Genomic DNA, 15742 nt, shown 5'->3' on the forward strand with positions numbered 1-15742 from the left:
ACCTGAAGGACTCCAAGTTGGTGAGAAATAAGATTCTCTGGTCTGATGAGACCAAGATAGAACTTTCTGGCCTTAATTCTAAACGGTATGTGTGGAGAAAACCAGGCACTGCTCATCACCTGTCCAATACAGTCCCAACGCTGAAGCATGGTGGTGGCAGCATCATGCTGTGGGGGTGTTTTTCAGCTGCAGGGACAGGACGACTGGTTGCAATCGAGGGAAAGATGAATGCGGCCAAGTACAGGGATGAAAACCTTCTCCAGAGTGCTCAGGACCTCAGACTGGGCCGAAGGTTTACCTTCCAACAAGACAATGACCCTAAGCACACAGCTAAAAGAACGAAGGAGTGGCTTCACAACAACTCCGTGACTGTTCTTGAATGGCCCAGCCAGAGCCCTGACTTAAACCCAATTGAGCATCTCTGGAGAGACCTAAAAATGGCTGTCCACCAAAGTTTACCATCCAACCTGACAGAACTGGAGAGAATCTGCAAGGAGGAATGGCAGAGGATCCCCAAATCCAGGTGTGAAAAACTTGTTGCATCTTTCCCAAAAAGATTCATGGCTGTATTAGATCAAAAGGGTGCTTCTACTAAATACTGAGCAAAGGGTCTGAATACTTAGGACCATGTGATATTTCAGTTTTTCTTTTTTAATAAATCTGCAAAAATGTCAACAATTCTGTGTTTTTCTGTCAATATGGGGTGCTGTGTGTACACTAATGAGGAAAAAACTTAAATTATTTCAGCAAATGGCTGCAATATAACAATGAGTGAAACATTTAAGGGGGTCTGAATACTTTCCATACCCACTGTATATCTATACTTAAAACGACTCAACACCCTAACAACCACATAGAAGCACACAAAAACAACTAGGATCACCTTAGCAATGCACTAAAAACAACTCAACATCCTAACAACCGCATAGAAGCAGACTTAACCAACTAGGATCACCTTAGCAACACACTAAAAACAACTCAACATCCTAACAACCGTATAGAAGCATGCTAAAACAACTAGCATCACCTTAGCAACGCACTAAAAACAAATCAACACCCTAACAACTGCATAGAAATGCACAAAAAAGCGACTAGGATCACCTTAGCAATGCACTAAAAAGGACTCAACACCCTAACAACCCCATGGAAACACCTTAAAAATGACTAGGATCACCTTAGCAACGCACTAAAAATGCTACTGCACTAAAAATTATTAGGATCACCATAACAATGCACTAAAAAAATTCTACTGCACTAAAAACAACCAGGATTGCCTTAGCAACACACTAAAACTGTTACTGCATTACAAATGACTCAACACCCAAACAACCCCATTGAAACCCATCACCTTAGCAACACACCAAAAAACCCTATTGAACTAAAAACGACTAGGATTACTAAAAACACTACAAATTACTCAACACCCTAAAAATGACTTGGATCACCTTAGCAACACACTAAAAAATGGTATTGCATTAGAAACTACTGGGATCACCTTAGCAATGTACTAAAAACGACTTAACATTCTAACAACCCCAACAATTGACACACCCTAACAATGACTAGGATCACCTTAGCAACACACAAAAAATATGGTACTGCATTAGAAACTACTAGGATCACCTTAGCAATGTTCTAAAAATGACTTAACATCCTAACAACCCCACTGACACACCCTAAAAATGACTAGGATCACCTTAGCGATGCACTAAAAACAACTTAACACCCTAACAATCGCAGAGAAGTGCACCAAAAACTTAGCCTGGAAAAATCCAGACCCTAATCTATTAAGATTAAGGGTCTGGGATCGAGCAATGAAAACTGCCTAACTCGAGGGGCGGCACCAAGCATGCATTTGAAACTCTAACTGCACGCAATTGGATAACGCCACGACCAATCACGCTTAGCTACCAGCAGAGCTAAATGATGTTTCATTTAGTGATGGGATTTATGGCTCTTTGAGGGGATCCGGATCTTGGCGATCCGTTCCTTTCAAAGAGCCGTTCAAAAGAACGGCTCTTTTGGCTCTTTTTAAATATTTAGTCAGTTTTAGGAAGCCAGTTTGGGGGCATCTCAGTTTATCCTGGAAATAATCACTGGGAGGAATTATGAGGTGAGATTTGTAGTCAAATAATTAAAACTCAGATATCACACACCAATATCTGAGTTTGAATTATTCTGAAATATTGATTATTACCTCATTTGTCATGTGTGGACTATATTCCATAGGGCTGCACAACATCCCTCTGCGCCTTAGACAGTGGCATCACTATTTTGGATTTACCTTGCCTACTAGTCTTTTATGCCGAGAACTTTGCTCGTGTTTACATAATGATGCATTTAAAAGTTAATGACCAAACCTGTCATTATAAAAGTTCATAATGTTGCTGCACATGAAATATACCATGGATAACATTATTTAAATATTATTTATTAGGTTACACATTGATTAGTTATCTCAAAAACCCCTTTCTCTACCTGTCCGTTGGTAGCGCGTATCCGCCATGTTTGTAGTTTTTTTAAACATTTTTTATGCGTGTTTGTAGTTATAATCGGATCCTCGTTCACCGCGCAATGTGTTGTGGCCAATATTAGCCGTTAGAGTGTGCATTGATCCGCACTTCGAATTCTTAAGTTAAGTAGTAGACCATCCGGGAATAATTTGTGTGCATCTGTGTGAAACCAAAGTCCCTTTGGTGAAACACGCATAGGAAAAAAGAACGACAGAAAGAACGGCTCCCCCCCAGCCGCGACTCGGCTCCCATCGTTCATGTTTATGAGCCGTTCAAAAGAATCGGTTCGTTCGCGAACGTCACAACTCTAGTTTCATTAACAAAGTTCGGGAGAAGCGCGTCAGATGCTTAGCGTAAACATCACAAGTCAATCAGCGCCATAGGTTTAAATACAGCTGAATCACCTCAATTTACTCGATGGTTTATCAGTAAACCTCCACCACCCCATCTCATCACTCCGAGTTCTCGCTACTTCTATTGGGGGGTAACGTACTCTGGGTTCGGGCCACTCCCGAGCTTGGAGCCCTTCACCGGACAGCACGCCAAACATGCACTACTATTCTCCGGCTAATTATATGTAAGCGTGAACTCGTGAACTGATAGATTAAACTCTTGCCGTATCCAGTCGGCAAAACAGCAAAAACGTCCTTCTTGCAAAGGAACGATTCGAGTTTTCGGTTTTCTGTTCCTCTTTTATATGGAAAGCCAAGTCTAACTCGTTCATTGTAGCGGCCAAAGCCGTTTCAAACAACTTGTTGTTCATCTGTAGCGACAGCGATCTTTCAAAGTTTACTATATGATTCGGACGTCGCAGTGCTGTCATCATCAGCTTAGCTCGCCTCTGGCCCGCCTACATCAGATACACCGATTTGATTGGTTCCCACAATTGCTTACGTATTGCAGTAACCTGCATCATTGCTCGATGCCAGAGTGTCTTGCAGAGACAATTCAAATTGTGCTCTCGCGAGACCTCTGGATTTCCAGGGTACCAAAAACTAGAAATATCACCTTAGCAACGAACTAAAAATGACTCAACACCCTAACAACCACAAAGAAGTGCACTAAAAAAACGCTACTGCACAAAAAATGACTTAACACTCTAACAACCAAAGCGCTAAAATGACTTTGACCAACTTAGCAACTGCATAGCACTGCACTAAAATGACTCGGCACCCTAGCAACTCCATAGCAACGCACTACAACCAGTAGGAACCATACAGAACACACTAGCATCGAGTTTTGCACATGCAATCATGAATGTTATCTTCAGCATTTGAGATCTTATTTATGTGCAAGTTGCAACTACATGCAGCACTTTATACTACATTTGTTTACTTCTGTAAAACAGGTCAAAGTTGACCGACTTTCCACATGGTATATATATAGAAGCTTTAAACAACCTAATTCTTACTGTTAACTGAATATGTAACAATATAATCTGTGCATCTTTCTATTTGCGGTGCAATTTTGCCTACTGCGAGAAAAAATAAAAATGGGATGTGGGGAACATTACTGTCATGAAAATAATTGTGTACACACACTGGATCACTTTTAGGCTGATGGCTATCAGCAGATGTGTTTGTAAATGAAGCAACGTGACACGGGTGAACGTTTTCACACATTTTTCACAATTAGCACAGCTTGTGAGAAGAATGTGACAGTTTCAACGAGCAGAAGTGATGGGCCTGCATCTTTCTAGCAGGAAGGGTGTGAGCTCTTGGTGGTTTCCTCTTGAGTAGTATCTGATGAGTGAAACCAGTAGTGGGTGCTTTGGGTGTGTTCACTTGGTAGGTTTGTGGTCTACTGAACAAGACAGAAATAAGGTCGAAATGTTTGTGCAACATACATTTTTACAGGTGCTTTGCACCTCACGCGTGACTTATTATCACATCAATATTTTCTTCATGTTTTAAATGTCCATTAAGTGTCATTCGCGCTCATTCTCCTAGTCTGTTAGTGTACTGAAACCGAAATACCTTTGCTGTTGTGGGATGTGGTCGATTTTTACATATTTAACGTGCATATTTCTGACCGTGCAGAGTGCGTGCGCGCGCGCGCGCGTGTGTGTGAAATTTATGATCTTGGCTGCCTTCATGTGACTGCGTTTCCGTTGCTTGCTTGCTTCCGCAATTACTAAAGACATTGCAGAGATGCAGATGTCAAGCACTTTGCATCTCCGGAGAGACCAAGCCAACAGAACCTCCCCGCAAACCGATGTAATGTTCTTCTGTGAACTTCACAGAGGAGCGGAGGGCGCGATCCTGGCCACTGGGGTAAGTGTGCACGTTATACCCACGTGAGAGTGTGTGTAAATATGAAACGGACAGGGTGAATGTTTAATACCTTTAGTTTATCTTTTTGATTCAGTATGACTTTCAGTACACTCATTGCAGAGATAGTCACCTGTCGTATCTTACTCAACGGCGCAATATTATCAATTTTTGCGGCGATCACATTTTTGATTGCTTGCAATTTGTGACTGTCTTTTAATGCACATTGGAGTCAAAAGTATTTGCACTCGTGGGTCACACTTGAAATGTCAAATAATTAGATAACAAAATATCAAACCAACTGGCATCTACAAACAAAGACTTTTTAGATCTCCAAATGATGACCTTTTAGATTTGATCTTAGTGAAACTCTCTTTTGTATAAATGCAAAAGAGCATTTAGTTTGTTTTTTGTTAATGCAGTGACATTTAGGTTTGACTTAAGTGTTCAAATGTTTTGAAAGCCAGTGTGTATTGATTTATGACCGAGACTAAACGTGTGCAGTCTAACCAGTCTGATTTAGGTTATAACCTGTATCACAGTTGGCCCAAGTAGATTCACTTTAGCTGTAGCCACAAATTTCCGGTGTCCCTGCCACAGGTAGACCACTTGGTGTCAAAGTAATTTCTGTTATAAAAAATATAAATTTATGTTTTAAAGGAACAATTTTAGTGTCTAAAAGATTTGAGATGCACTTTATATTACAGTGTGTGTGTGTGTACTCATATATTACAAAAATTACTTTCAAATGCAACAGCAATGTGTAATTTCAAGTGGATTCACAAAATAATGTTTTAAGAAATTAAAGAATACTTATTTGTAACCCTGGACTACAAAACCAGTCTTAAGCGGCACGGGTATCTTTGTAGCGATAGCCGACAATACATTGTTTGGGTCAAAATGATCAATAGTAAAGATGTTCCATGAAGATATTTTGTAAATTTCCTACCATAAATATATCACAACTTAATTTTTGATAAGTAATATACATTGCTAAGAACTTCATTTGGACAATTTTAAAGGCGATTTTCTCAATATTTAGATTTTCTGCACCCTCATATTCCAGATTTTTAAATAGTTGTATATTGTCATATCCTAACAAACCACACATCAATGGAAAGCGTATTCAGCTTTAAGATGATCTCAAAAGTTTAAATTGACACTTATAACTGGTTTTGTGGTCCAGGGTCAGATTGAAACCTTTAAATGGACATTATATATATTTATGCACAGTTGTGATCATTATGTTTTTATTACTTCATCACAGTGATCATGTTAAGATGCCGGTGTTCGATCGCTTGTCCATGGTGCTCTGTCACGCAGTGGTGCCGCTACTGGTCGTCCTGCTTTCGGTCTCAGGACATCCGCAGATATTCCCCTGCAGGCTGGTATGTGAGAAAAGACTGTACAAATACATCTAGATGAACACTGACGCGCATGATAATTCTCTGGAAGGGAAGCTTATTGCTTAAGCATATTACATAGTAGTTTTTAAAGATCCTAAAGTATGATGTTGCAGTTGTTACCTTAACAAACTATTACGTGTGGTGTAATCTGATGTATTCAGGTTGATTTGAACCATTTTATTTAGATGTTACGACATGAGGGACATTTTTAGGCTACTTGACTAAACATTTTTACCATGAATACACTTCCAGTCAAAAGTTTTTGAACAGTACGATTTAAAATGTTCTTTTTTTTTTTTTTTTTAAAGAATTCTCTTCTGCTCACCAAGCCTGCATTTATTTAATCCAAATGCAGTAAAAGCTATAATATTGTGAAATAGTTTTACTATTTAAAATAACTGCTTTCTATTTGAATATATTTTAAAATGTTATTTATTCCTGTGATCAAAATTTTCAGCATTATTACTCCAGTCCTCAGTGTCACATGATCCACATGATCTTACATTTATTTTAAGATTCTTTGATGAATAGAAAGATCCAAAGATCAGCATTTATCTGAAATAAAAAGCTTTTGTCGCATTTTACAAAATACCATTCAAAAGCTTCAAGAGGTTTTGCTTCGGGGAGGAGAGAAATGATAGAAATTAATACTTTATTTAGCTTTAATAAAGGGATGCTGTAAATTGATCAAAAGTGATGTTCTATTCATTAAAGAAACCTCAAAAACTTCTACTCAGCTGTTTTCAGCATAATAATAATAATAATAATAAATGTTTGAACAGCAAATCAGCATATTAGAATGGTTTCTGAAGGATCATATGACTGGAGTAATGATGCAAAAAATTCAGCATTGAAATCACAGGAATGAATTACATTTTAAAATATATTCAAATAGAAAACAGTTATTTTAAATAGTAAAAATATTTCAAAATTTTACATTTATTCTGTACTTTGAATCAAATAAATGCAGGCTTGGTGAGCAGAACAGACTTCTTAAAAAAAAAAAAATACTAAAAATCTTACTGTTCAAAAACTTTTGACTGAAAGGGGAAAGGAAAGGAAAGGGGGTGAGTGAGGCCAAGTATGGTGCACACACACCGTGAACACACACCCGGAGCAGTGGGCAGCCATTGCTGCGGCGCCCGGGGAGCAGTTGGGGGATCGGTGCCTTGCTCAAGGGACTCACCTCAGTCGTGGTATTGAGGGTGGAGAGAGTGCTGTACATTCACTCCCCCCACCTACAATCCCTGCCGGACCTGAGACTCGAACCTGCAACCTTTGGGTTACAAGTCCGAATCTCTAACCATTAGGCCACGGCTGCCCCCCATGGGTAGTGTAAGTCTAATCAGCAAAACCACATGTGGGCTAAATTTGTTTGTTTGTCTATTTTTGATGTTGAGCTTCAAATGACCTGTAATGGAAATGAATAATCTCATTATGACACTATTTTAAAAAAATTCCATTGTGTGTAAGAATATTCTAAATTAGTCTTTCCTTCTCTCTTTTTTTTTTTTTTTTTTGTCTCTTTCCCCATCTCAAGATCCAAAGCACGGCTCTATGCAACAGCTGTCAGCTCTCCGCCATACCAGATTATTTACCACCTCAAATTGAGGAGATCTTCTTAGACAAGAACCTTTTGGTAAATCTTCAAGATGGCTGTCTCTCCAGGTATCCTCTTCTACGGACGTTCAGCTGTGCAAACAATCGGCTAATGACGGTTGAAGAGAGTGTGTTCTCTGAATCGCCTCTTCTAGAAAACCTCAATTTAGCCAACAATGAGCTTTACCTTGGACATAAGCAGGTGGCCCAGTCCTTAAGCTCTCTGTCCCAACTCAAAACCCTTGATCTTTCGGGTAATGGCCTCTCGGAGGACATTGTGTCCATGCTGGTACAGAATCTCTCCTCGCTTGAGTCTCTATACTTGTCCCGGAATGCCATGCTAAGGCTGGATGAGTCAACATTCAGAAACCTTCATCAGCTCAGAGAGTTGAACGTCGAGAAGAACTTGTTGTTTGAGATCGATGGAGCGTTTGATCACATGAGAAAGCTCCAGAGGTTAAACCTGGCCTTCAACTGCTTACCATGTTTGGTCAACTTTGAAATGACTCAACTGCTGGTCCTAAACGCCAGCCACAATTCCATCGAATGGTTCATAACCAATCAAAACTTGACTGAGACCTTCCAACTAGAGACGTTGGATCTCTCTGACAACCATTTGATGTTCTTTCCATTCCTTCCAACGAAAAACCGAATAAGAACTTTGCTCTTGTCCAACAATCGAGTCGGTTTTTACCAGCACTTATCAAATTACACCAGTTCAAACTGGACCACTAGTGTTGAGTACTACAACTTGGGACAAAACGTAAGCAGCGTCACAGTAGAGCTCTGGAACGAGAACCTTCACGGTGATCTTTCGTCAGTAGAGCTTTTGGACCTGAGTGAAAACAAGGTCAACTACTTTCCTCAGGGATTTGTTCAACGGATGCCGCATCTTTACTGGCTGAGGCTGAGAAGTAACTGTTTACAGTCCTTCAGTTTGACGCCTGAAGATCTTCCGGTCACCCTCTATGAACTGGACGTTAGCCGAAACAAGTTAACCGAGCTGAAAGCAAGCGAACACTCCATTAGCGAGCTGAACAATCTCACACATCTCAATCTGAGCACAAATGATCTTCAAGACCTTCCAACAAGGATTTTCTCCAGTCTACCAAAACTTCGGACACTAGATCTCAGTTACAATTCTGTGGATGTGTGCTACTTGCCAAGTTCCTCAGGATGTCTTATGTGGTCCAATATTGTTTCCCTAAAACAGCTCTATCTTGCCGGGTGTAGCATTCAGAACATCCCATCTTCAGCGTTTAAGGGCACACCACTGACCCATCTCGAACTTTCCAACAATCCAGACTTGAACCTTAAACAGGAATCTTTAGAAGGTCTCGCAAACACGTTGCAGCACTTGGGACTTGGTAATACCGGTTTTCACAACTTCGACTTCTCTTCATACAGCCATTTGAAGTTTTTAAACATCTGTAGAAACTCACTAACAGAACTTCCTGAATCTCTAATGGCATTAAACCTTAAGCTTCTGGACTTGAGGGATAACATGTTGACAACCATCCCGTCCCAACATGCTGGCATGTTAGCTCAAAGACTGCAGACTGTTTATATGAATGGAAATGCCTTCAACTGTTGCCATTTAGACTGGTACAAGACCTTCGGGGAGAATAAAGACGTCAGTATTGTTGATCTCTCAGAGATTACATGTTTGGACTTAAACTACAGGCGTCACAGGGTCGTGCTTTTGGACGTTCTCCACTGTGGTGGTTCCAGTAATGAGGAGTCTGTTGTTTGGTACATTCTTCTCTTTGTAACAGTCAGTGTTTCCATCATGGGTATATCTGTCATTTACATGCTCACCTTTAAGCCAAGAATGTTGCCTCGTGCTATTAAAAAGAGATGCTGGAGGCCGGCTCCTTATTGAGAAACATGTTAAATACTGGACATAACAGAAGATTATATATAATGTGATATGATATTAATGTGAAAGATTTAGGCCATATTGGTCTGTAAATGTGAATGTATTTCATTTTATCATCATTAAAATGCATGAAAATTGTTTGGCTGCTGGATGATCTGTAAATGTGAGAGATGTGTTTCCTTTTAAACAAAGGTTGCAGTTGTACTTTTTAGTCTTGATATTTTAGATTTGCATTTATTTGGCCAAAGCTTGATTCAAAACAACTTCACTATCCTAGGTATCAAAGTTTGGTTATAAAAACATTAAGGGAACATTGCTTTGAAATGTTTTTTTGTCAAGATTGTAACATTATTTACAACAGTCAAAAGTTTTTGAACAGTACAATTTTTAATTGTTTTTTTTTTTTACTTTCTTCTCACCAACCCTGCTTTTATTTGATCCAAAGTACAGCAAAAGCAGTATAATTTCGAAATGTTTTTACTATTTAAAATAACTGTTTTCTGTTTGAATATTTTTTACATGTAATTTATTCCTGTGATTTCAAAGCCAAATTTTTAGCAGAATTTCTCCAGTCACATGATCCTTTAAAAATCATTCTAATATACTGATTTGCTGCTCAAAAAACATTTATTATGTTGAAAACAGTTGAGTAGAATTTTTTTCAGATATATTGATGAATAGAAAGTTCAGAAGAACAGCATTTATCTGAAATAGAAATCTTTTGTAACATTATAAATATCTTTATCATCACTTTTGATTAATTTAAAGCATCCTTGCTACATAAAAGTACAAAAAAAAGTGTACAATGTTGTAAAAACGTTTTATTTCAGATAAATACTGATCTTTGGATCTTTCTATTTATCAAAGAATCCTGAAAAAATGTTCTCAACTGTTTTAAATATTCATAAGAATAATAAAAATGTTTTTTTGGAACAGGAAATCAGCATATTAGAATGATTTCTGGAGGATCATGTGACACTAAAGACTGGAGTAACAATGCTGAAAATTTAGAAATGACATTTTAAAATATATTTAAATAGAAAACAGTTAAAATAGTAAAGATATTTCAAAAAGTTTGCTGTTTTTGCTGCATTTTGGATCAAATAAATACAAGCTTGGTGAGCAGAAGAGACTTTAAAAACATTAAAAATCTTACTGTTCAAAAACTTTTGACCGGTAGAGTAAATGTTGCAAAAATGTTTCTTACAGTGCTCTACAAACGTTATTTTCACCCAAAATATAACATTATTTGAATGTTTATTTTTAATATTCTAAAAACGTTAAAATGTCCAGTTTTCTTGTGATAAGAATGTTATTTAAAGGTTACAAAAATGTTGATCTTAAAACATTTTTTCTCAATGTTATGAGAACGTATATAATATAAAGTTATTAGAATGTTCCATAAACATTACTTTAAGCATGTTTAGTCCTAATATTTATATAACTTTTTAAAAACGTTGTAGGATTGTTGTAAGATGTTTTTGGTATACGTGTTCATTAGCAATCAAACTGATGAGCTTGTTCTTTCTAGTACTTCATAACTTGTGCCACAGCTATACTCAATATTTATTTAATAGTCAAATATTAATGTGTGAGATGAGGTTACATTTCAAATCAGGACTGTAACCAGCATAGACATTTTTAGTGGCCGACTAACATTGTTTTTTTTTTTAGCGGCAGATTATCAAACTTTAAAAAAATGTCATTACGTCCTTGTTTTAAATACAATAACCTTTCACAAACATGCCTCTAAATGCCCATACTCGACTGTTGGTAATAATGTAACACTTGTTAAATAAATACTAGTCATATTGATTGGCTTGGATTTGATTTGGGAGTCATCTACAACAAAAGTGGCCTTTATACAGACTTTTTTTATTATATATCAGTCCCTCAGTCACTCGCTTGCTTGTATGTAGGTTCACAGAAGTTGTGCGTTAAGAGCAGTCGCTAAAAGTAGCAAAGGAAACATGAAATTTCCTGTTTTGCTAAGACCTGTAGCAACTGCCCAGCTCTCGGTATCACAGAGGGGGTGGCGGTGGTGTGGTTTTGCTCCATGCAGAGTTCTCAGAGGCAGTTGCGGCAGGACGTAAAGGATCGCTATCATATTTATCTTTCATCTGAAATATTGCTCAAGTGGCTCACAGGCATTTACATGATCAAAATATATATGTATATATATATGTGTGTGTGTGTGTGTGTGTGTGTGTGTATATATATATATATATATATATATTAGGGCTGTCAATCGATTAAAATTTTTCATCGCGATTAATCGCATGGTTGTCGTGAGTTAACGCGCGATTAATCGCACATTTTTATCTGTTCTGAATGTACCTTAAATTAATACTTTTTAAAGTTTTTAATACTCTAATCAACATTGGCATGGACAAATATGGATGCTTTAAGCAAATATGTGTTTATTATTAGTGAAACCATACTCAACATAGAGCATGAAGACTAGACATGTTTCAAAGGTCATAGATGTTTTTCAAATAACTTGTTCATGTCTATTCCACACATGAAAAAAAAAAGAACATAGAAATACCAGGTTCCCATTACTTCTCTTTCTTTGCACTGAGCAATTCACTTACACAAGCCTGTTTATATTATTTGCCGGACAGGGCAGCTCACTTCTTCTGAACATGCAAAATGTACATTTATTATTACATTTGTTTGCCTCTTGGTGCCCACATACTGTAATTTGATGCAGCCAAGTTCTCAACAAAACTGTCTCCATTGTTATAATTTAGTATTTCTGTTATCAGACAACCAAAGTAATTTGAAATAATAACTGAAAAAAATCCTGAATTATGATCATGATTCAATCGCTGAAAAGAATAATTTACAGGCATCTGGACATAAGTCACTATTCCCTGCATTATTTTCTGTTTCTATTTGGCGTGCTATTAATAAGCTGAAATTAACTTTGGCGTGCATATGATATGCAATTATGGCCGTTTTCGCTTGCATACTCGTATGTTGCTTTACGCATCAACCCCACAGCACCAATAATGTAGCCCGACTCCGCTTGCATTCATTAAATATGGCAGAAGTGCCGGTACGCAAGTACGCAAAAGGATAAAATACAGACGTGCCTGCGTACCGGCCCACTTCAAGCACTGGAAGCAACATAATATCTGGTTTAACTGAAAGCGCTGCTCCTCTGCCGCTCGCTGAACAGAGCAGACGCAGATATAAAGAGAGGGAGGTGCGCGCGCATTGGGAGACCTCGCGCTCGTTCGGCAAAACCGGAGAGCCTCAGAAACTATATTAGGTTTGTCCAATTATGTGTTTATGTATTGTTGCTAGACACTTTTCGCTAGGTTGGCAACATTGTTTATCCATTTCTTTAACTGCTAGGTAGTGGGTCAAACAGAAAATGCGCACTGCGTTAATCGCGCGTTAATAAAATTAGTGACGTTAAAATGAATTTGCGTTAACGAGTTATTAACACGTTAATTTTGACAGCCCTAATATATATATATATATATATATATATATATATATATATATATATATATATATATATATATATGTATACACACACTCACCGGCCACTTTATTAGGTACACCTGTCCAACTGCTCGTTAATGCAAATTTCTAATCAGCCAATCACATGGCAGCAACTCAATGCATTTAGGCATGTAGACATGGTCAAGACGATCTGCTTCAGTGGCCGGTGAGTGTATATGTATATATATATATATATATGTGTGTGTGTGTGTGTGTGTGTGTGTGTGTGTGTGTGTGTGTGTGTGTGGTATTCATCACGTTGTGGGGACCAAATGTCCCCACAAGGATAGGAATACCAGTAGATTTTGACCTTGTGGGGACATTTCTCAGGTCCCCATGAGGAAACAGGCTTATAAATCATGCACAATGAGTTTTTTTGATGAAGTAAAAGTGTGCACAATCTCCTGTGAGGGCTAGGTTTAGGTGTAGGGTAGGTGTAGGACCATAGAAAATACGGATTGTACAGTATAAAAACCATTACGCCTATGGAATGTCCCCATAAAACATGTAAACCCAACATGTGTGTGTGTGTGTGTGTGTGTGTGTGTGTGTGTGTGTGTGTGTGTGTGTGTGTGTGTGTGTGTGTATATATGTATATATGTGTGTGTGTGTGTGTGTGTGTGTGTGTGTGTGTGTGTGTGATATATATAAGCCAAGTATGAATCTTATCAAGTTAGTGTTTTCATAAATAAATTTTACATTTATTACGAAATAATAACTTAAGGCAGTAACAATTTAAACAATGGGCTGTTTTATTTGTGAACATAAGTTCAGCTGTTCTTTTAACAATTTTTTTTTCCGGATCGTCAGTCATTAAAGCTCAGAGACGCAGACGCAGAAATTTACTTCAATTCGATTAACTTACTCATTAAAAACTCTCACAGATCATATTTTCATGTCATTTTAAGTCTTATTTTCACACAACAAACTGGTTATATCTAAGTGTGTGCGTTGTTCACTTACTTTTTTAAATCAGTCTTCCCATTAACGCCATTTTGTGATTCATTCAGATTGATTCGCGCATATCTATGGATTCGTGAACGAGAACGCGCACGAACACAAGAGGCGGGATTTATCGCATGAACCAATCACAGGCGACCAAAACTAGTCATATCCAATCATATCGCAATGCAGATTTAAAACTTTTGTATTTAAATACAAAATTATGAATCCTTTCAAACTGTAATAAATGATTCTAAAGCACAAAAAGGTAATTATGTGGCCACAGTGAGTATCCACATTGACCAATGCAAGGATTCATTATCAGACTTTTCACTGTGGGGATCATCAGGGTTAGACCACTAAACCTAAACCACGCCGACTAGCACCTCAGCCTACGTGGGATTTTTCATGATTTTGCGGCACTAAGTGTGTGACGAAAAGAAAAAAGGAAAGCTAAATGTCAGTGAGGCAACGAGCATGGGAACCTGGCAGTGTGTGTCGGTGTGTATGAGTGTGCTGTTTACACTGAGAGCCATGTGTGCATGTTAAACCAGAGTGTAACCAGAATACCGCTGTGGTGTTTCTCTAGGTCATGGCGGTTTGAACAGAGAAAGAGAGAGAAAAAGAGAAACTAGGGAGCGCAGTCACAGGCGTGGGCTCAGAGGCACTTCTGCCATAGTGTGGGTCAAATTCAGTCGTGAAAAGTCTGTTTTTCAAATGGGTTCGGGGGGATTTTATGGGTTTTATGGGTAGGCCTTTAGATATCTGTCAGTATTCAAGCTTCAGCTGAAGTTTATACCTTTGATATTCTTCAGTAAGACTTATTGTCAAATACTTTCTCCAAAGAGGAAATGCACTTTTAGAACAACGTGGCATTTTCTTCTGTGAGAATTTGTGGCTATACTTGGATTGTAGTTTGGTATGGGAAAAGCAAACATAAGTTTGTTATTGTTTCACATGTTTTACAATGTCAGCAGATACAGGCATTGTTTTTGTATTTCGTTTTCATTATGAATCATTTTATTTATACCAGAGGGAAATCTCGTGATGTGGTTGAGTGTGGTATAGTTATGCCTCCATTAAAACCAACACTCAAAGAACTTAGAGTGATTTGATAACTGAGCAAGGAAATAGGTTAAAATACACCAAAATTTGTCAAAAGTTTACATACGCCTTGTAGACTCTGCAAAATGTTAATTATTTGACTAAAATAAGAGGAATCATACAAAATGCATGTTTGTTTTTATTTAGTACTGACTTGAATAAGATATTTCACATAAAAGATGTTTACATATAGTCCACAAGAGAAAATAATAGTTAAATTTATAAAAATTATCCCACTCAAAAGTTTACATACACTTGACACGTAATACTGTTTTGTTACATGAATGATCCACATTTTTTTATTTTTTTTATTTTATTGTTTGTCCCGAAGAGTTAAACTGCAACTGTTCTTCAGAAACATCCTTCAGGTCCCACAAATTCTTTGGTTTTTCAGCATTTTTGTGTATTTTTACCCTTTTCCAACTATTACTGTATGATTCTGAGATCCATCTTTTCAGAGTAAGGACATCTGAGGGACTCCTATGAAACTATTACAGAAGGTTAAAAAACTCA

At 37.7% G+C, this 15742-nt stretch overlaps 2 protein-coding genes across 3 annotated transcripts in view; one reads left to right on the forward strand and one right to left on the reverse strand.

Annotated features, from left to right (window-relative positions):
• prkag2a (protein kinase, AMP-activated, gamma 2 non-catalytic subunit a) overlaps positions 1-15742 on the reverse strand; it is a 234895-nt gene that overhangs the window by 107552 nt on the left and 111601 nt on the right. The gene's annotated exons all lie outside the window — the stretch shown is intronic.
• nrros (negative regulator of reactive oxygen species) lies at positions 4686-9805 on the forward strand. The gene is made up of 3 exons (XM_073831060.1): positions 4686-4786; positions 6051-6171; positions 7730-9805. Exons 2-3 carry the CDS (start codon positions 6064-6066, stop codon positions 9668-9670), a joined length of 2049 nt encoding a protein of 682 aa, XP_073687161.1. The 5' UTR covers positions 4686-4786; positions 6051-6063; the 3' UTR covers positions 9671-9805.

This window comes from Garra rufa, chromosome 24 (genome assembly GCF_049309525.1).
Source record: "Garra rufa chromosome 24, GarRuf1.0, whole genome shotgun sequence".
Classification (NCBI taxonomy): Eukaryota; Metazoa; Chordata; class Actinopteri; order Cypriniformes; family Cyprinidae; genus Garra; species Garra rufa.

What these genes read in the sequence shown, in the direction of transcription:
- nrros (XM_073831060.1), top strand. Translation starts at nt 6,064, where the DNA reads ATGCCGGTGTTCGATCGCTTGTCCATGGTGCTCTGTCACGCAGTGGTG. An exon ending in AGATATTCCCCTGCAGGCTG is followed by an intron (nt 6,172 to 7,729) that starts GTATGTGAGAAA and finishes CCCCATCTCAAG; the next exon opens with ATCCAAAGCACGGCTCTATG.